This window comes from Erithacus rubecula (assembly GCF_903797595.1).
Source record: "Erithacus rubecula genome assembly, chromosome: 16".
NCBI lineage: Eukaryota > Metazoa > Chordata > Aves > Passeriformes > Muscicapidae > Erithacus > Erithacus rubecula.
The window spans coordinates 12,595,753-12,616,083 of NC_136668.1; the positions used below are offsets into that span (position 1 = coordinate 12,595,753).

The following is a 20,331-nucleotide window of genomic DNA, read 5'->3' on the forward strand; positions in this document are numbered from 1 at the left end:
AATCCTTTGAATCACCCAGAAGGACATTTTCACATACATATGGGATACAAAATGTTGCTTGCATATCAGATGTGTGGCTTGAGGAGGGGAGAGGGACCATAAGAATATTGACATGGGAATTGCATCTGATGTCCTTGACTTGCAAAATTCAGACAGCTTGATTCATCACTGCATAAACCATTCACATTCATTTTTCCATACAAGAGAGAGTGGGAAAATGTCTGTGCTTTGCTGTAGACAGTTCATTAATGTGTGATTCCATATGCAGCTCTGGGTTCTCAGGTTGGGACAGGCTGAGTGACTCAAGGCTGCAGGTGAAACCTGGGCAGCAGAAATCCCTCTTCAGGCAGGGATGTGCCAAACAGCTCTACATCTGACAGGGCTTGTTCATAGGTTAGTTCACCAAGTAATGGTCCTGATCTCTTGACATTTTGTAGGGAGTCTTGCCCAAAATCTTTATAGAGTTTTGAAGGAAAATGGGGATTGCTGAGGTGTTATCGATAACTTTTTCTTTTTTGTGTGTATGAGAGTTGTTTTGGTAAAAAGCTATTTCAGAACATGGTATGTACTTCTTATATATACAGAAGTTAATAGTGCATCTAGTTTGTAGCACACAGGGTGACCAAAGGGAATCTCCTTGCTTGTCTGTTACCCCTAAAGAGCCTTGCTCCAGCTTTGGTCTGCTTTAAATATAAGCCAGCTTGTGCTCACTGGAATCCCTGGAGTCTGCCTGGCACTGGGGAGCAATTCCAAGAGCAGATTAGGGCTGGAAGCATCAATGGTAAGTGCTGGAGCAGGGAGCTGCCTGCTTTGCTGGGAGGGACATGGCACAGTGCCCTGGGTGGGAGTCGAGCCCAGCAAATGCAGGTCTAATGATTTGGATTTTGCTATTTCACATTAGTGTTTAAAACTGCTTAGATGTAATCCCCCCAGCAAATCTCTCCATGCTCTGGGATGGTGAACATTCACTGCTGCACGCTGATTTTTAAGTATGAACTGGTTACACTGAATTCTTGTGCAGCTGAACAAAGGCTCTCTCTGGTGCCTGGCAAAGAGGAGAAGTTTTCATGTCTGATTCTGTTTGTACAGGAGTATAAAATGGGTCTTTGTATTGACACGCTATAACAAATGAAACATTCAGGCAGAGGTTTGGTTTGCCATTGCCAGTTGTGTGATGGTTCTGGAAAATCAGAGAATGTGTGTATAAAATCCTTGGCAAGGAGGAGAACTTCTACTGAGTTCAGAGTCCAGAGCTACTGGTTGCATGTGATGAGTTGGACACTTTTTCTTGGCTTACAAATTGTTACTAAGAAAGTTTATGCATTGAAGGTTGGTGTTGGTAATATGGATCTTTTCTTTGCCACAAAGAAGTTTCTTCCTCCAGTCACCCTGGATATTTCCACTATCTCTTTTTGCTCTGGTTTCTTGCCATAACTTCATCAGAAAAAAAATCTCAAAGATAGTAATGTGCCCCTCAGCTGCAGCTCTGTCTGAACATACTTAGGCTCAGAGGTCCTTTTTCTCTACTGTGCATGGAGCCTGAATCCCTCACATTTCTGGTTAGAAGACAAGCCACAGTTTATTTTCTGAAAGATCAGTCAAAAGCACTCAGTATTTTTATGCAGCTCTCAGAAGATTGATCTGAATACTCTGAAATCCATAGAAGCTATGAACTTTGGCTTGCATCTTCTTAAAGAAAAGAAAATGATCCTACCTTTGATGGAATCTAGCAGAAACTTGGCTTCCATTTAACTCGAAGGAATTTGGGGTGGTTTCTCATCTTTGTGGTCTAAGTGCAATATCTTGGCTTGTTCGAAGCAACTGCTGCTTTTATAAAATGCATTTAAAGGAATTTTGGAGGTTAAAGTATTTGATTTTCCCATGTCACTCATCATGTAGTGTAATTTTTTCAGACTTTCCCCTTCTTGGAGGAAATGTTCAGCTTGCTGCAGCAAGAGCTGCTGCAGAAAGTGTTCAGAAGGTCAGGAGAATTCTTACAGAGGACAGAGGATTAAGTGATGAAAGCTTTTATAACATGAGTACTGGGTTGGTTTGGGTTTTTTTGGGTTTGTTTGTTTTATGCAATGGTCTTTCTTTCTTGCAAAGAAGATTAAACAGAATGGTGTTACTGTGGGGTTGCTGTTTAATCGGGCTCTTCTTTGGCTGTCCCTGAGATTAAAATGTTAACACAGGCTTGATGCAGTTCTAGAAACTAAAGCAAGTGCCTGTTGGAAGTTTTATATAGAGAAGGTGGCTTAAATTGCAGCAACTAATTCGATTCAACTGTTTGGAGATGTTAAAATAGGTGTACTAAGCAGACAAAAATGTGTGGAATTTCTCACTTAGTAATAATTATTTACTGATTCCTTTAAGGCTGTCAACTGAGTTTCCCTTCACTTTTGGCTGAAGCAACTTTCTGCTTTAAAAGGTTTTTAACCTCTGGTTTAATAAGCCTGAAAGTTAGGGGGAGTTGGAGATTGATACGTTTTCCTGTATGAGGAAGTATCAAAGTTTGAATTTGACTTTTGGAATGGTAGAAATGGCAGGAAGAATCTTAAATTGATTGCCTGAGTGTGCTCTGCTGCCTGAAAAATAAGGATCCAGTAACCAGGGCCTGTTAAGGAGGACTTTGACAGGGATTGTCTTGGTAATAGAGGCAATTTGATGATCTTGTCCCCATTTTCCAGTTTACTTTCCCCTCCACTGCACTGGTATGGCCCTGGATGAGGACTTACTGCAACCATATCAATGAGAGAAGCTGGATTTGAGAAAGGAAAAAAGCCTTTAAACTGAGCTGTGCTTCCCAAGATGATGAGTGTAGAACAGTGTAATTCAGTAAACTGGTTTTGCTCAGCTGTGTAGAGCAACAAGACTGTTGGTCTCACCTCTTCAAAGAATTTGCAAGGATTTACTTCAGACTATGGACAAAAGTGTCAGGATTTATCAGTCTAAGATTAGTTTTACTTGAAAGTACAGAGCAGCCTTGATTTTTGTTTTGTTATGCAAATTGGAAACTAATTCCACTAAATTGCATGAACTGAGAATCTTACTTTTTACTTTTTGGCAAGATTGACATCTTGTCATTACAATAAGTGTTATGGTCCTCCCCCCTGTTAATGTAATTTGTGAAAATCCACTCCTACGGAGGTTCTTCTGAGCAGCTGTCCTAAATGGGATTACTGAAACATAGACATTTATCTGAGCTTTTTGCTTTTATTATTCATAATAGCCAACTGCTCTGGCTTAGGCTTTTTGGGATGGTGAACTTGTCTTGCCTGTTTGCACCATGGTAAATTTGTGGAAATACATAAATATTTCCTAATCTGGGAACATCATGTAGACACTTGAAGTCTCTTTGCTTACTTCAAGTTTCAAAAGCTGTTCTTAGAAATAAAAAAGTCTAGTTCACTTTGTGTGGCCTCTGGAGTGTTTTGTAACATGAGGCATGGGGAAGTAGGTCTGGTTGAAGTCATCTGTGAAGAAGAGCTGAGAGAGAAGTGGCACTTCTCTCTGAGGTAGATACTGAGGAGGGGTGAATGGGTTTCCTTGCTCTGTCTGCATGGTGAAGTGAATTTAGATGCATCTGAAAGACCACTCTGGTAGGTGACTTGCAGTGAAATACCAAGAATGACCTTTAGTATGTGGTAGTTATGAATTATGAAGTGATTTGGGTCCACATTCAGTGTGCATCTCTTAATAGCATAAAATTACTCAAAGATGACTTGTTTCCATGCATTAAGTGTGTGGCATATTTATGATTCTCTTGCCTTTCTAGCAAAAGGTGATAACTTCCACATCTAACATTTAGCTTGTGTTTTGGGAAGGCAGTTGCTTTTCCTTTCTTTTTCTTCCTTTCATCTTACCATTAAAAAAATGCAGTTTGTCTCCCAGTGATCTTGCATGTGCTGGCACCCAAAACTGGCATTGTATATAATGGATTTGGGATTCAGTCTAATGTTCTTGGGCAAAAAACGCTTTCCATATAGCATCATGTTTCATGATCTCATGGGAGAGACTGTTCACAGGATTAGGTGTGGCTGCCTGTGGTTTAGGCTAAATAATCTGCCTGCTCATTACTGGTGTATAACCAGTGTGGTGCTTTTTTCCCCTGAAGTTTGACAACCACCCTTCCTGCTGTAGTTCCACCTTTACTTAAAAATCCATCTTTCTTACCACAGCCTGTCTCCTCCATGAATCCTTACCCTGAGAGCATCACTGCAGAGGGGATGTTTTCCACAAGAGGTTAGTTGATTAAATGCTATGACAAATTATTACAGCTACTTGAAAGCAGTTGCTGCTGTCTTTAATTTTACAGTGTCGAGTTACTCTGTGTTATTTAAGTGCCAGCACTCTCCAGCTGCTGTTGTACATGGCTCACCTGTGAACATGCTCTCTTCTCTGGGAGGGGAGAACAGATGTTTCTGCCTCCAAAAGATGCTCCAGGCACTTGCTGCAGGAGATGGTCAGCAGGCTGTCAGAAGCAATCTTTATGGGCAGGCTGGTTTTTCACAAGGAGATGTGTTTACAGAGCATGAAATGAACATTTTTGCACAGAGGCAAATAATTGCTTACAACGGAGACTTTAGCAGCAGATTTGAAGCTTGAATGATCATTAGTAAGGTCAGCTGGAGCACACACAGTGTCCATCTCCTGAGCAAAGTCATTCAGGACTTTTTAGCTGTTCTTTTGTGCTGAGGGATTTTAAGATGTTGTAATGTTCATGCCATGAGCTTGTCAGTGTTGATAAAAACTTGTGATAGGCTGTGTTGTTACATCTGTAGATGCTGTATAGTTTCTTCAAAATAATTTTTTAATGGAAAACTATTTTTGACTTGCAAAGAAGAAGAGAGGAAGGAACCACCGTGCCCATTACCTCAGTCTTGAATTATTATTTAATAGTATTCCAGCATTGGCAGGGTTTTCAAGATTCTCTGCATGAAGTGTGTGTGAAAGAGGCTGTCACAAGCAAAAGGGATCTCTGTGAATGCTTTCTGTGGTCAGGAGATGGGTCTGAAGGGCAACAGCTCTCAGGCAGTGTTGGCTGCCCCAAAATGCTCTGGTTAATGCTGTCACTCCTCAGGTCAGAGCTCTTTTTTTGGCAGTAATGAAAAATGGTTTCCAAAGAATGGCTATTGGCAAAATTAACCAGATTGATTCTTCACTTATGACACAGATCAAGACTTGAACTTCAGTCTTCTATGGTAATAAGACCATTTCATCATCACTAATTGCATCTCTTTGTTCCTGGCAGTTTCTTCAGCCTCCTTACTCTCCTCCAAGGTCACTTCCTCACTCAACAGATGTACAAGTGTGACAGAGCATTTGAAAACCACAGAGCTTGAAGGAGATGAAGGTTCTGTTAAAGCAGTTCTGTTTGATTGCCATTCACCACGTCACAGAATTCAGGAATTCTGATGTTAACTGTGAGAGCAGCCAAACGTCAGAGCAGAGGGAGCCTCTCCTCTCTGCTCACCACAGTTGGAAATGCTTAAGGCTTGGAGTGCTCCATTTTCAAAACATCTGTGCTGCTTCAGGGAGGGGAAAAAAACTGCCAGTGTCACAAAGGCTGTTCTGAAAACCTCTTTAAAATGCTGTGTGTTACACCCATGATCTTCCCATCGCTTTTCTGTAGAGCATCATTCTCCAGAGGGCAATGGTCCTTCTTCCTTCACTCACATTGTGCAGAACACCATTAACCATAACCCCTTTCAGCAGAGTTATCCTTCCATTGAACATGGCTCTTAAAAAAAAAAAAAGTCTGAGCATTGCCTGAATACTCCCAGAACAACTGTCCTTGAGCCCAGGGAACACACGAAATCTAGGATACAAGTTGTGTCTCACTCCCTGTTCCCATTAAAAGGAGGCTTTAAAATAGTTTATGCTGCTCTGTACAAGGCTGAACAGAGATTCACCTTCAGAATTCCTCCAAAGAGGTGAAGTGGAGCTCCCAGTGTGAGCTGAGCAGCCAGCACTGTTTTGCCAGTGCTGTTTTTGCCATGAGGTGTTACACCATAAATTTTCAGAGGACTTGAGAGAGATGAACACACAATGAATTAGTCAGGCACTCTCTAACACGACCTGCTAATAGCCTGCCCTCTCTGAAACAGTCCCAGCAGTGGGAGCTTAATTCTTTCTTCCTGTTTAATGAGACTTGGTTGAGAACAAACACCTAAGCAAATCTGAGGAGTCATTCTCTGCTGCATCTCATGTATAACCATGCATTTTATTTCTTTATTGATTTCCCCCCCCCCCCTTTTTGTCAATGCTTAAGCTGTATTCTTTCAATATGAAGTAAGATTCATAAAAACACCCGATATAATGTATTTGAGTCAAATTGTGTGCTACTTTATTCTGATATGAGAAACTACAAAAACTGTATTTTAGAGAATGTCCTGCTGTACTGCAATTTTTCCAAGTCCCACAGAGCTTCATTATAGCGAGGTCAGACTATGCCGTAGAGAAGAGAATTTATATTTTATCATAGGGCTAACTTCTGCACTCTTGTAATGACCCTGAAGGACAGTAAATGCTCTAAATAATTCAGCTTCTTTGGAATTTAGTTCTGCTGTGCTAGAATAGATTTAGGAAAATAGAAAATATTGTGGTATATTTTAATGTGATGCCTAAAGGATGCTTATGAGGCTCTTTGGCTCCTATAACCCTATCCAGGAAGTGGACACTGAAAATTTCAGGAATTCAGTGTTTTCTCAAGGGGATGATCTCTTAAGATCCTTGTGGTGCAATGAAACCCCTCAAAGTCTAATTGCCTCTTGGCCCAGGATGAGCTATATTAATTTCTCACATAGTTGAAAAGTCTTTTCCATAATTTCATGTCTTGGCCTTTGCAGCAATGTGGAAGAGTGTGAGGGCTATTTGTAATGCATGCCCTTCCTTTTCTGCCCAGTCATCTCTGCCCTCATCAGCATCCATTATTTTGCATTTTTCTGCATGTGATGTTTTTGTAAATATCTCAGGATGAAATTAGCTTTTTTCAAACAGCAGGACTGAGTTCCATACAGTCATGATGATAGAACAGCTGCTGAACAGCTGCATAAAAAATCATTGAAGTCTCACATTCGTACAGCTAATGTCTTCTTTACCCTTTGAATAGTATCCTGAATTTTTGATGCTTTTTTCTGTGGCCAGGACTGCTTTTGAATTTTAATCCCCTTCTCCAGTTAGCGACATCAGCAGATTTAACAAGCCTGTTTTCCATTCCACTATTGAAATCGATAGATAATTTTACAGGGTCTAGAAAGATTCTGGCAAAGATTACTTTGACACATGATCTGAATGTTTGCATCAGAATGTGTAAGTTTTGATTAGATTGGAGTGAATTCCAATTTGGATATTAACAATAACAAGACTCAGTATGCTCAGTTTTACCTCCCTGAGTGACACCTCTCTTTTCTCTCCTGTCTGCCTGGTTGTTATGTGTTCCAAAAAGAAGCTGCTTGTTTCTTCCTTTTTAATCCTGACACTGCTGTAGTTAGCAGCAGTTTGTCACTTTTAAGATGACATCCAAAAGTGATTTGTCACCTTTTAGACATATACAATGTTTTGGTGTCTGCATCCCCAGCCCTGCTCTTCCTCAATTTCCCAGAAGTGTTCAGTTATTGGAAATATTATCTGCTTTCCCCAGGCATCCTAACACTGTCAACCAGCCTCTTCCCAGACTCAATTAATTTGTTTTTTCAGCCTCTATTTTCCCCTGTTGCAGCTCAACCAGGCTCAGTGGTCACTACTAGAGGGCATCTCTAAAGGACCAGTGGTACCCACAGAGGAGGATTAGCTGATCCTGTCCTGGCCTTGGGTCAGCCTCACCTCACCCCAGGGTGCAGGAATGGACAGGTAACTCCTGGGCTGGCATAAAGATGTGTGACATTCACAATTTCATGTGTTTGAAAGGGATGGAGTGAAGCCTGGTGAGCAGCTTGCTTGGGAGAGGAGTATTAAACTTGGGAAGTGTGATGAGATGATGCACATCCTGTGCCCAGGAGCAGGAGTGCTGCAGGGAGCTCTGCCAGTGCTTTCCCTGAGAAGGAGGAGTGGGGAAAGGGTGCCAGACACTCTCCCTTGCTGGGTACATGTGCTTGGCATCTCAGCTTTTAACTGTTCAGAAACCTCTAAACATTACTGTAAATGCAAGTTATTTTTAAGGTTTTCCATGGGATAGCCTTCCCTGAGTGGTTCCTGGTGGGTTTTTTAGTCCATCATTGTGTGATATGTGTGTTCTCTTGAGTCATTTTGGCCACCCATCAGTGGTGACCTGGTCTCCTAGAAGAGGTTGCCAACTGAATTTGGGATTTTTGTGCATTTGCTGAGTGCAACATATTAGTTGTATGAGGAACAGTTAAATTACTCACTGGGAAGAAGAGCCCTGTTAAATGTTGCTTTTTAGTGCTGATGATTTCAGTTTAATATAATACTGTCAAGAAGCATCAAGCTTGTCAGGAAGGAATTTGGTAAGGAATTCACTTTAAACAGCTAAAAGGGAAATGGGGGCATTCTGTTGATGAGAGCTAGAAAATTGTGGTTTTGCTGCTAAGAAAAAGCTGTGCTGAGAATGATGCTGTTGGTGGGAATCAGGCAGCAAACCTGTTTTGGAGCACCACCTGAAGTAATAGTAAAAGTATATTGTGAATAATGATTTTGGATTTTTTTTCCTAAACTAAAGCTGTCAGAGTGGTTGTTGATTTCCCAATGTCTGCAAGGCAAGTGAGCACTGTCAGCATTGAGCCTGGTCTGTGGAAAATAAAACAGAAAAATGCTCGTGGTTCTTTTTGCTTTGTTAGAGTTAGCAGGAGCTATTTGGTTCAAGATACATGTAAGTATTTTGTAGGCAGACTAATTGTTCCTGTTAGCAGGAGATAAATGGGGGAAAAGTGCACCCTATAAATACCTATATGCCTCTTGATGGCTTAAGTTGTCTCTAAAATTCATTTGGCTATTTATTGTGTCACCTGTCTGCATTTCCAGGGACAGTTTAGGGTTAAGCATCTGCTGTGGCTCTGCTGAGCCAGGTGAGCTGGCAGAGCATGTCTGGGGATCACTCCCTGGGTTGGTGGATGCTGTTCATAGATGTTCTGACATCCTCTGCTTTTGGGTCTGACTTCTCCACAGATGACAGTCAGATTGTGCCTCCTCTCAAATATCTGGCTAGAGATACTTCAGTAATTTTATGTGTAACTCCTAGTGATGGGTGAAAGCTCAAGAAAAAAAACCTAAAATACAGATTTTTTTTTTTTTTCCTAGTAGCTTTCAAAATTCAGGGAAGAAACAGTTTCTAAGCATGATATGCAGCTTGCTGTGAGAAGCACTGTGCTGACATAAAACACATTCTCAGTACCTGGCACACAACAAAGTGGCAGCTACAGTTCTTACTCCAGTTTTTGAGTCATATCTGTCACGTAGGTTTTGTATGGGTTGAGTATATTTTTCCATAGCACTGAATGCTGGATCTTTTTTTACCTATTTGGATATTTCAGAAGAGCAGTATTAACCTTTCAGAAACCAGTGTACTGTGCTTGCTGACAAATCTTTGCCTCTCACCAGGCATCAAACCTTCCTTAACGTGCCCTTGAATTTTGTTTGTGTAAGTTTGGCAGCAGCCCAATTTCCATGAGGAAAGGTAAATATCTGATCTACACTGTCAGCTGTTGCAGTCTGCAGCAGCTCTGTCAGGCTTATGGATGCCTTATGGTGTTCTGCCTGCTTTTTTGGGTAAAATCCTGAGCATTTCTGTTTACTATTATGAACTATAGCTGTTGGCAAGGTTTCAAACTGCCTCGCTCATCTTACCTCAGAAAACATGTTCTAGTGCAGTCTCACTTGTGCCTTTATCACAAAGTGCAGGGTGTCCTGGTAGCATACTTTGCACATTGGTAAGCCCCAAAATTAAGTGTTTTTCTCTTGGAATGTCTGTTTCTGTGGAAAGTACTTAGAATTCTTCTTTTGCATGTCTTGCAGGAAGATTTTGTCCTGTCCTTGCTTCAAAGATTATTGGAGCATTAGCAGCCTTATCTTTTATTTATCATTTGATTTCTATTTTCGTGCCACTTTATACCAGGACTTATACCAGGGTTTCCCAAGGATCCAGTACCCAGTCAGGTGGATTCCACTCAATGAAAGGCACAATTTGCAATGTGTTATCATTCAGATAGTTATACATGCTGTACATTTTTTTTTCCTGTAAACTGAACCAAGTCAAATGTGCAGTCAGACATTTGCCAGGTTCACCTATGTGCAGCACCACCTGAGCTGTCATCTTGTATTGGTTGAGTGCTGGGAATTTCACCTCTGTGTAGTATTTCTGTCTTGAAGATATTCAGGATGCTCATCATGATGTATTTTTAATGGGATTTTTGGTAATATTATACAGGGTTTTCTTCTGTGCTTGTTCATAGAATATTTGGAAGTTGTGTTCATTTGAGCAATCCTTGATTGGCTTAACATTCCTATAATCTGATCTGGAGTTTATAGCTCCAGTACAGGGAATTCACCAAGATGATGGAATTAATAGGTTTTGTGTCCTGCATTTTTATTAAATCTTAATGCAGATTATTGCATTATTTTGCATGTGCAACATAATCTGTAAGTCTTACTGGAAAGTCAGATTTCAGAAACAGTGCTCCAAAGTTTGTCCTTGTAGGAAGCCACTGCCCCTTGTGGGCTGTTCAGCTGAGTTAAATTGAGTGTGGGTATCTGCAGACACGTGCCAGGTTCTGCTTCAAATGGCCACTTCTCAAACTGATCTCCAAGCCAGCTTGCTCTCTCCTTCAGTGAACTAAGCCTGTATTTAAGACAGCTTTAGGTAGTACTAGATTCTGTGGAAAACAGAGTGCATCTCTCTGGATTTCCTGCCAGGAGTTGCAGTCCAAAAGCAGCTCTTGGACATGTAGTAAAACACTAAATGTACCCTGGTTCCTGGGAGAGCTCATCTAGTTTTACGTTTCCAGCAAGCTGTAAAGTAGAAAGGGAGGTGGGAGGGGTGGGAAGTCTAATCTTACTTGGAATGGCAGTTCAGAGATTACTTCTGTCTGCATATCCATTTTGTGTGTTTGTTGTCCAAGCCCCTCCTTGTCCCTCAGGCAAGGTGAGGAGTGGGTTGTGTCCATCTCAACCAGAGGCTAGCACAGGGCATGATGTGTTCTTTGGGAATTTTATAGGGGGTTGCTGTATCTTAGAGCAAGGTTAAAGAAATGTTCTTATTGCTTGAGGGGAAAACAAGGTGGTTTACCCCAGCTAAATGCCTGCAGGAGCTTATTCCACAGCGTTCAGCAGATTCCTGAGACAGGCTCAGTGTGGGAGGTGGAGCAGTTCTGTAGATGGAAAGGGCTGTAAATGTTTTAGTGAACAGAAAAGATGAGAAAGCTATTGTGGGCAAATGAATTCTAAAACTAGGCCAGCTGGGGTTTTAAGAGCTGAAAGGGAAGTCTGAGACTGAAACTGCTGTGCTATCACAAGATGTGCTTAAATTCAGGGGGGAACTCGCTGCTTGGTGCTCTCTGCTGACCTTGGAAGTGCTGTGCCTCTGCAGACCTGGGCTGAATTAGGCAAACAGTAAGTTCAGAACAGCAGACATCACAAAACTATAATATGATATCTAAAGGTAAGCAAAGAACAAAGTGTGAGGTGTTTGGCAGAGGTAGATGACTAAGCTGGATGTCGTATCACTGTGCTCAGCTGATACCTGCAGACTTTAATCCACCAATGATCCAGGACTTTTTGAAAGATGATTTTTTTTTTTTCTTTTTTTGTGCTAAGAGGTTTTCAGCAACTGATGTTGAATAAAATTTGTTAACTGAAGGAATTTAAAGTGGGAGGTAGTTTCAGTTCAAACAAGTACTGTTCTAGCACTGGGTACAAAAAACATACTGCATTAAAAACCAGCTAAAAGCAGCAAGCTGTCCCATCCACCAAGGATCTGGCATTCTGCAAGGAACATATTCTTTAATAACTCTACAGCTCTCAGATGTCCCTGGTCATTCTGCACAAAAGGTTCTGCTTGGTGCCTGTCTGCACTGATCCCTTCAGCTGGTTCTGGTGCAGAATGTGGTTTTCCTTCTCTGACACAGGGTAAGGACTGACCCAGCAGTGCCCGCAGTCATCTGGGGCTCTGCTGCTGAAGTAATCACACAGGATATTTCCATACTTCAAAGCCTGGCCTCCTCAAAAACAAAGCAGAAATCTGAATTTCAGAATTACCAGTGTTACAGGTGGGAAAGGAAATGATGGGTAGCAGGAAGAGTTCAAGTGTGGTTCAAACCTGTTGCTTGGGTGTGAGTCCCAACAAGCTGTGAAGATGAACTTGGCTTTTTTGTCTTTGAAAGCACTTAAAAATTCTGCATGATGTGGTGCCATTTAGTCCTGCATTGCCTTTTAATAGTTCCTGAAATGTTGAAGGTATGGATTATGTTAATGTACCTTTTAAATTTTTTATGGGCTGAAATAGCTTCAAAAAATTAACCTTTTGAAAACACTTGGGTAGATCACACAACAGGCTTTTAGCAGCCTTTTTTTTTGCAGTAGTATGCTTCCTCCTGTTCCAGTAAATGAGGAGCTTTGATTGACTCAGGTTATGCTCAGCTTCCTGGCCCAGGAGCAGCTTCCAGCTGATGTTGGTGATATTTTTATTTTTCATTAGCTCATCTGGAAGTCTCAGCTGTTTTCCTGCCAGTAAAAAGGATGGAGACTGTTTGTTTGTGCTGCATGAATGTTGCACCAGTTTGTTATCAGCACTTGCTAACAGAGCTCTGAAAAACCAAAAAAAGAATTGCATTTCTTCATGGTGCATCTACAATAACTTGCTATCTATTTATTCAGGAAAGGGTTACTTGCTTTTAGCATGGATGGCCCCACGATCAGTAAAACCTGAGTTTACTGCAGTGAGAGGGAGGATTCTTCCTGTTTTCTGCTAGACCTGGCTTCCCTCACATTTTGTTTCCTGAAACACCTCAGGTACTGTAGGTTTTGGAAGACTGGAAAAAATCTTTCTAAGGATGCTTTCTTTTTCTGCTTTGCCATGTCACAGAATATGACAACTGGTTTTTTCCCAGGTGTGTGCTCTGGAGTGTTCCACTGAGTTCACCTCTGGCTGCAAGTTCCTTTAATAAATAGAGGAATGGTTCCTACTTGCTGCTTTCCCTTTCCCTGTTGTTTTTCTTGAATTGTTTTGGCATCTTCAACATCTTGTTGTAGGATATAAGTGCAAGATAGACTTGCTGAGGTGCTGGGATAAATGAAGAGGTCTGGAGTGAAGTAGATGCCCTGTTTGACACTGTCTCCAAAAATCCTGGGTCTAATTGTAGCTACTTGGTTTGACAGAAAATAATAAATCAGCAAAACCAATGTTTCAAGAGGCTTTGAGATCTCTACAGCATTATGGTTAACATATATGCTCCAGCAAATCTTTTTTCCTCATGTGTAGAAAACTCTTGGCTTGCGTCTCCATCCGCACTTTTTTTGTTGTTTTTGGCTGCAGCCAGGCACACTAAATAATGATTAAACAAAAAATTAAAATTCCATTTTTGTGCATTTGGCGTTTGAACGCTGATCAATTGCTTTGGCGGCGTGTTAAGTAACAGTGTGGTAGACAACAGAAGGGACTTATTTACAGCAATCTGTCTAAATCCATTTTCAATGTATTGCTTAATATGCCTTTCTACTTTAGTTCATTTTCAGTTTTTAAAAAATGAAGGCTGCAAACAGGCAGGAGAACAGTTTAAGATATTGCTGGAGAAGTAATCACTCCTTAGTGGTAAACAACTTCCAGTTCTTAAGGAAAAGAAAATGTGCTTGAGCTGAAATAGAACTTAAGGGCTTGTTGGAGGAGTTAATGGATGGAATTCAATGGCTGGTGCACTTACATAGCCTGGCTAGATGATCATAATGAAGCCTTCATGCTTCAAAATGTGCTTTTTACATGTTGTTTACAATTGACCATTTTAAAAAACAGCGATATTTTTGCAAAATGGGAAGCTAATGCAGAGCTGAAGTGAAAATTGCTGACCTCTTTTATAGGGATAGAAATCCATGTCCATAATGGGAATTTACCCTAACCATGCAGAATATTGACAGCTCCAATGTTCAAACAATGGTCACTGCATTCCACAGATAAAATGCACATGGGGGGATATGGTGGAGGGTTTGGACAAAAAATGTTCTACCTCCTGCTGTGCAGTTAGAATTAATGAGAAATTAGTATGAGAGTGGAAATTGAGATGAAATACAGCTCCCCATAAATGAGATGCTTGTTTAAGATTTAAAGCAAAAGTCAGTCCTAGGAAACTTGCTGTGTTTTGCAGATTGCTCTGATATCACAGTCTAGAGCATTTGTTGAAGGAGTATCATCAAGTTATGTAATTTGCATAATTGAGTCAAATCCCATGCAGCATCCCTGAAGGAAACCACTAAAAAAAGCAACATTCTGGTCCTTGGTATGCTGTGTCTGGATTTCTAGAGCTCAGACATCTTTTACAGAGAGGGGGTTGGAGGGGGAAACATGAAAGAAGGAAAAGAGCTTCCAAAATCACATCAATGTCAACAACCTGCCCATTTTCCCAGTGAGAGGGACTTTGAGGACATATGGTGACATTACACACAGCTCTGCTGATAGTGATGGCATGAGATAAGAACTGCAGTCGAGGAGGGGGAAGGCAAATGTTTCATGGTTCACACAGGCTTTTTTTGGTGGTCTGCTGAAATGAGGTTGGTGTTGGAAGTGTGGTTCTTAACCAGAAATAAGATGCTGATGGGGCTGCTGCTGCTACACCTTCCCTGCAGGGCTGTGTGCATGGTGAGGGCTGGCAAGGTCACAGAGGCAAAGACACTGATACTCCTTCTCTAGCACTGAAAGTCACTTCAAAATTAATGTTTACACACTGTTGACAGAACACGTCGGTGACTCACATCAGACTTTTCAGTTACAGTGTTTCAACAGCGACCTGCAAAACCATTGTAAGCATTGTATGTTTGCTTGCAAGGGATACAGTAAGAAATATTCTAACCTCTTAACATTTACCCAAGCTGAATTAAATGTAATGGAGGACTCCAGAGTTGGATGAGCTAAGGTAACTTCTCTGCTCAAGACCAAAGGCAGCATGACCTGGAACTGCATCTGCCCTTCAGGATTCTAAAAACCACTTAGAGGCTTATTTATTTATTTATGTTGATCCAACAGAGGTTCATGCTGTGCTTGTCCTGTGTGAATCTCTTTGATGTTTGCTTGTACAGGGCAGAAACACCATGAGCACTATAGGCAGAGGGGCTGATAAGGACTCACCCTGCACAGTCCTCATTTCATTTTGTCAGTGGCAAGATGCAGAGGTGTTGATCCTTGTAAGGCTCCAAGAGTGAGAGCTGTACAGAGCCAGTTCCCAGGATTTCAGGATCCATACTCCTGCTCTCTGTACCTCTGAAGTCCCACACTGCGGTTCAGAGAGGTCTGAATAACTGATGTGTGCTTCATAGTTTTCCCTCTTGCTTAATTTAAAGTTTACAAATAACTGATGTGTGGCCCTGACAGGGTTAGCTTAACCCCCCTCACAGATCTTTTGTGTGTAAATTTATCTGAGACTGAGAGAAATACATCTGTGTGCTTGACTTTCTACTGTCCATCTGCCTGAACAGTGCTGTGTGTAATGCAGTGGCAGTCTCTGTGGGTTTTTTTTTAATTTTTCTTTTTTTGTTTTCCTTTATTTTAACAGCCCTGGAGGATGATGTGCTGCTGCCTGCTTTCCCTCTATCTCAGGGTTTAAATTGCTTGCATTAGGTTGTTGCTTGCTCTGAGGATGTTTACATGCACATTGCTGACCCCTCTGAAGAATGGCTTGAAGCTGTGCAGAAAATTTACTTCCCTGTGCACATTATCCTGCACTGAGCACACAATCACAAGGATAGCTCCATCCCAGAGCCTGGGGGTGCACACCCTGCTGAGCAGGGATGCTGCAGGTGCTCTTTAATGGCTTTTAGGCTGCTGCTGTGTAATGGTGAGAGGTGCCCCTGCTGAGCCAGCCCAGTGCTGTGGCTTCCCTCAGAGGGTTCTGGAGATGCTGGTGAATCCTTTGGGGTGTATTTGAAATGTCTCTGGAGCTGTAGTGGAGGACAGCTGCAGATCTGTGTGGATTTCAGCAGGAATGAGTCCTGGTTGTATCCCAGCTGGCAGCTCAGCCCCACGCAGCCACCCACGGTGGGGGTGAGAACTGGCACAGTAGAAGTGAGAAAACTCATGAGTTGAGATGAAGAGTTTAAAAAGTAAAGCAAAAACCCCACAAAGCAAAACAAACCAGGGAATCCATTCCCTGCTTACCATGAGCAGGCAGGTGTTCAGCCTTCCCCAGGAAAGCAGTGAAGATAAATGTCACCACTCCAAAAAAATCTCAGCTTCCTTCTCCTTCCCCAGCTTTATGTACTGAGCATGACAGCACATGGTCTGGGATGTCCCTGGGCCACCTGTCCTGGCTGTGTCCCCTCCCAGCTTCCCATGCACTGCCCCCTTCCTCTCTGAGGGATCTTTAGGTGTCCAGCAGCAACAAAAACATCCCTGTTTTATCAACACTTTCCAGCATCAAGCCAAGTCACAGCCCCATACCAGCTCCTGTGAAGAGAATTAACTCCAGCTAAACCCAGCACAGAGAGCAGTCCCCATGGGCACCTGCAGCAGTGGAAAGGTGTTTGCCAAGGGATGTGTTCAGAGGGAAGGAAATTCCAGTTAAGTTGCCCAATTTTCAGAAAGAGATGGGATTTAAGTTCTGTAGCAATGTTCTGTTAACTGGATGTCTGTTTGCTGGTGGGTCTGTTTTCCTCTTTTTCTCCAGGTTGCCTGAATTCCCTGCTCACTTTTACAGGTTTGACTTGGGGTGTTGGACTCCCACAAGTGCAGTGGTTTTGTGAGGTTCAGAGTTGTATGTGTATTTTTCCTGCTGGGTCTAGTCCCTGCATACTCTGGCCATGCTCTCCTCTGCAGTGGTGGGTGGGGGTTCCAGAGCAGCTGCTTTTAAGGGATTTTCACATGTTTAATCCCAGCAAATGGCAGCAGGGATAGTGGCATTGTCAGTGATTCTCCTGGTGTGTGCATTCAGTCCAGAACACTATAAACAAGAGACAAAAGAGACCTAAAATACAGAGATTTCAGCCTTGCCAGTTGTCCCTGTGCCCATTATGATACTTGTGCAGAAGGCTAGTGCTCAGAAAGTTGGCAAAACTCTCCTGGCAAGGAGGTGCTTTGGTCTATGAGAGCTTTCCAGGACTTTTCCTGGCAGAGGAGTATCCTGGAGAGGAGACTGGTCAGTGAGCTGGCCTGGCAAAGAATTGTTCTTGCAAAATTAGATGCAAAAATTTCACAGGATGGTAGTGTGCTCTAGTGTGGTTTATTTAGTGGGAATGATTAGAAGGGGTGGCATTGTGACCAGGTAGGAATTTGCAGTACAGTGGTGTTTAGCTGGAAAACCACAAGGCAGGTTAAGCCAAATCAGTTTGATATTTATGTTTGGTGGGGTCAGGTGTCCTCTTCCATGGCAGGAGTGTGATTTTTCAGCTCAGCTGCCCTGGGGCTGCACTTTCCTTCTCCTGCATGATGTGAATCAATAAGGCTTTTGCAGTGCCTCTCATGATCCTCTTTCCCTCAGCAAATGTGAGTCTCCATCCTGTGCAGTCAGAGGTGAGCTGGGACATTGGATTCCTGGGTATCTTCATTTGCTGACTTGTTTTCAAAGCACCTGTGGCTTTTGAATTTCAGGAACAACATAGTGAAATAGAATCTCTAAATGCATTCAGCAGCAAGAGTCTTAATAAACGACCTTTTAAATCTTACTTTGATTTTATTCAGGTGTGGTAGTGTCTCATTAATAATGATCCTGCAATAAGTCTCCCATTACATCCTATTTAATTAACAAAAAGGCTGTAAGATGTATTGGATGTTTTCAAAATGAAAATGGGAGTTTTTAATAGATTCTCTGATTAAGAAATACTGTTCTGCATACATGATGGTGCCCTGGAAAAATATCACTTAACAGACTCAGATAAAGTTCAGAGACAAGCAAAACTCAATTCCCCCCTCACCCCTTTCAGGCTAAAAGCCATTTGCTTGTGATGATCTTGCCTTAAGGGAGATGTTTAATTTCCTCTTACAGGAAGGAGAGGCTTCTGAGGAAAGGTTTCATTTGTTGTGTATTTATTATATATCCAATTTTTTATTTCAAAGGCATCCTATGTGAGGCAAAAGAAAGACCCTTACGTTGTTGATGGACAAAGGAAAAAAGACTGGCATAACAAAGAAGCCATAAGGAGGGACTCTGAGCGTGTAGGTAGGTAAGATTGCTATAAAAATGTTTTAATACAGATTGTAACTTTGATTTTATTTGGTAGGCTGAGTGTAGAACATGTTCAACTTTAGGGTCAAAGTGATGTTCTTGACATGATGCAGCATTAAAGCCAATTCATCTGTTAATCTTTTAGTTGTGTTAATCCTATTTAAATTCCTTTTTGCTCAACTCAACAATAATTATTTTGAGGTGCAAATGTATCACTTAAATCTTGGTGCTTTTATGACACGTGGAAAATTAATTTTTAAACAACTTACTTCCCCCCCCCACCCAAAAAAAAAACACCAAAACTGTGCATGTACCTCTCCCAAAAATGGGAGATCCAGAAAGGAAGAATAAGAAAAGCTTTCTGGCCTATAACATTCATGCAAGCCCATTCTGTCATTCTGGGGTCTGTCTTGCCTTACAAATAAGGCACATTTTGAATGTCACAGCTTTACACTGATGTGTTTGCAAGGGCTCTGCCCCTCAGTGCAAGAGCACAAATCCATCTGTGCTGAGAATTCCAACAGTGCTGAGATATTCAAACTGCATGGATCCTTCCCACTGTGAAACAAAAGCCATTCTGTAGGTCCTCCACAGCATTGCTAAAATCCCTTCTTCTGCTTCTGGTCTTAGAAGGAAGACTTTTACCTTTGATTTGCACAGCTGAGTGGTTTGTAGCAGAGCTGCTTATCAGATAAAATTGTTAAATTGACGTGTTTGACCTAGTGCTGAATGTGGCACAGAGCACAGAACTAATAAAGTAATGTTCAAAGACTATAAGATGCTCTTTTTTTTTTTTTTTTTTTTTTTTCTGTATGGATTAATTTCTGGCCTGTTAAGCCCTAATTAGCAGCAATGATCTGTATTTACTTTCTGACTCTCCACAGGAAATGGAGAGCAGGGAAAACCTTACCCCATGAGTGATGCAGAGCGAGTGGACCAGGCGTACAGGGAAAATGGCTTTAACATCTTTGTGAGTGATAAAATTTCTCTGAATCGTTCCCTTCCAGACATCAGGCATCCAAAGTGAGTATACAGTTTGCATTTCTATGAGTGCAGGTTTGCAAGCCCTAAATTACCACTCTACAGGAATGTGTTCTTTTTTTTTATGAACATTTGTATCTTTGTTCATACAAAACAGTCCATGCACAGCTGGGTCCTGGTATTTCCTTAATAAAGGACAGTGTGTAGTAATTTCATGGGAAATAGAAGAGATCAAATCTGGGGCAAAAATATTTTTTTTTATTTCAAAAGACTTAAAAATTGCCACAAACTTGCAACCCTGCTCAAAAGAAATCATTAATGTAACCCAGAGGTTCCAGTTCTTATGTTGGCCACTAGCTGGAAATGACTGTGGAATGGCCAGGAGCAGACAGAGATGTGAGTAGCTTCATTCTACTATGTATGAAGAATTTTACCAGGGTTATGGATTATTTTTGTGGACATCTTCCTCATAAAAGCAGCCTCATCAGGGTTTACAAGTAGAAACAAGTTCCCATTGAATGTTTACTTTAGAGTCCATTGGGTTTTGGACATTATGCTGATGATAGTGAACTGGATTTGGCAAGCCACAAGTTTTACTCTAGCAAAAGTGCATCAGTTAGTACTTTGCCCTTGTTTATACAAAGCTGAGAGGTTTTTAAATACTGTTTGTGAGGTTCTTAATCTGAAAGCATTGTTGGACATTTGAATCTAAGATTTTTTTGTGTAAAGCTGTGTTTATCACAGTTTAGTAAATCTGAATTCAACATCTACTTTATTCATGAGATACAAGTTCCAGAAGTCAGGTTTTATAATTTGTTAACTGCACAATTGAGTTATTACCTCTTCAGCTGTCACAGCAAACTAATCAAATACACTGTCTTGACACCCTTTCTCAATATGAACACATAAAATAAAGCAGTGAGTGGAGCTCCATAAATATTTTAGGCATGCAGCTGAAATGTTTAAACATAAAGATAAATCAGGGAACTGAAGATGTTTGTGGATGAGCCCACGTTCAAGTTCTAGAAAATACAGTTTG

The 20,331-nt window shown here is 41.4% G+C and overlaps 1 protein-coding gene across 1 annotated transcript in view; it reads left to right on the top strand.

Annotated features, from left to right (window-relative positions):
* The window catches only part of GALNT10 (polypeptide N-acetylgalactosaminyltransferase 10), a 74,664-nt gene that overhangs the window by 18,922 nt on the left and 35,411 nt on the right, over positions 1 to 20,331 (top strand). Inside the window, exons 2-3 of the mRNA XM_079319587.1 lie at positions 18,203 to 18,305; positions 19,196 to 19,334. Coding sequence (XP_079175713.1) covers positions 18,203 to 18,305; positions 19,196 to 19,334 — 242 coding nt within the window. The remainder of the gene's footprint in view (positions 1 to 18,202; positions 18,306 to 19,195; positions 19,335 to 20,331) is intronic.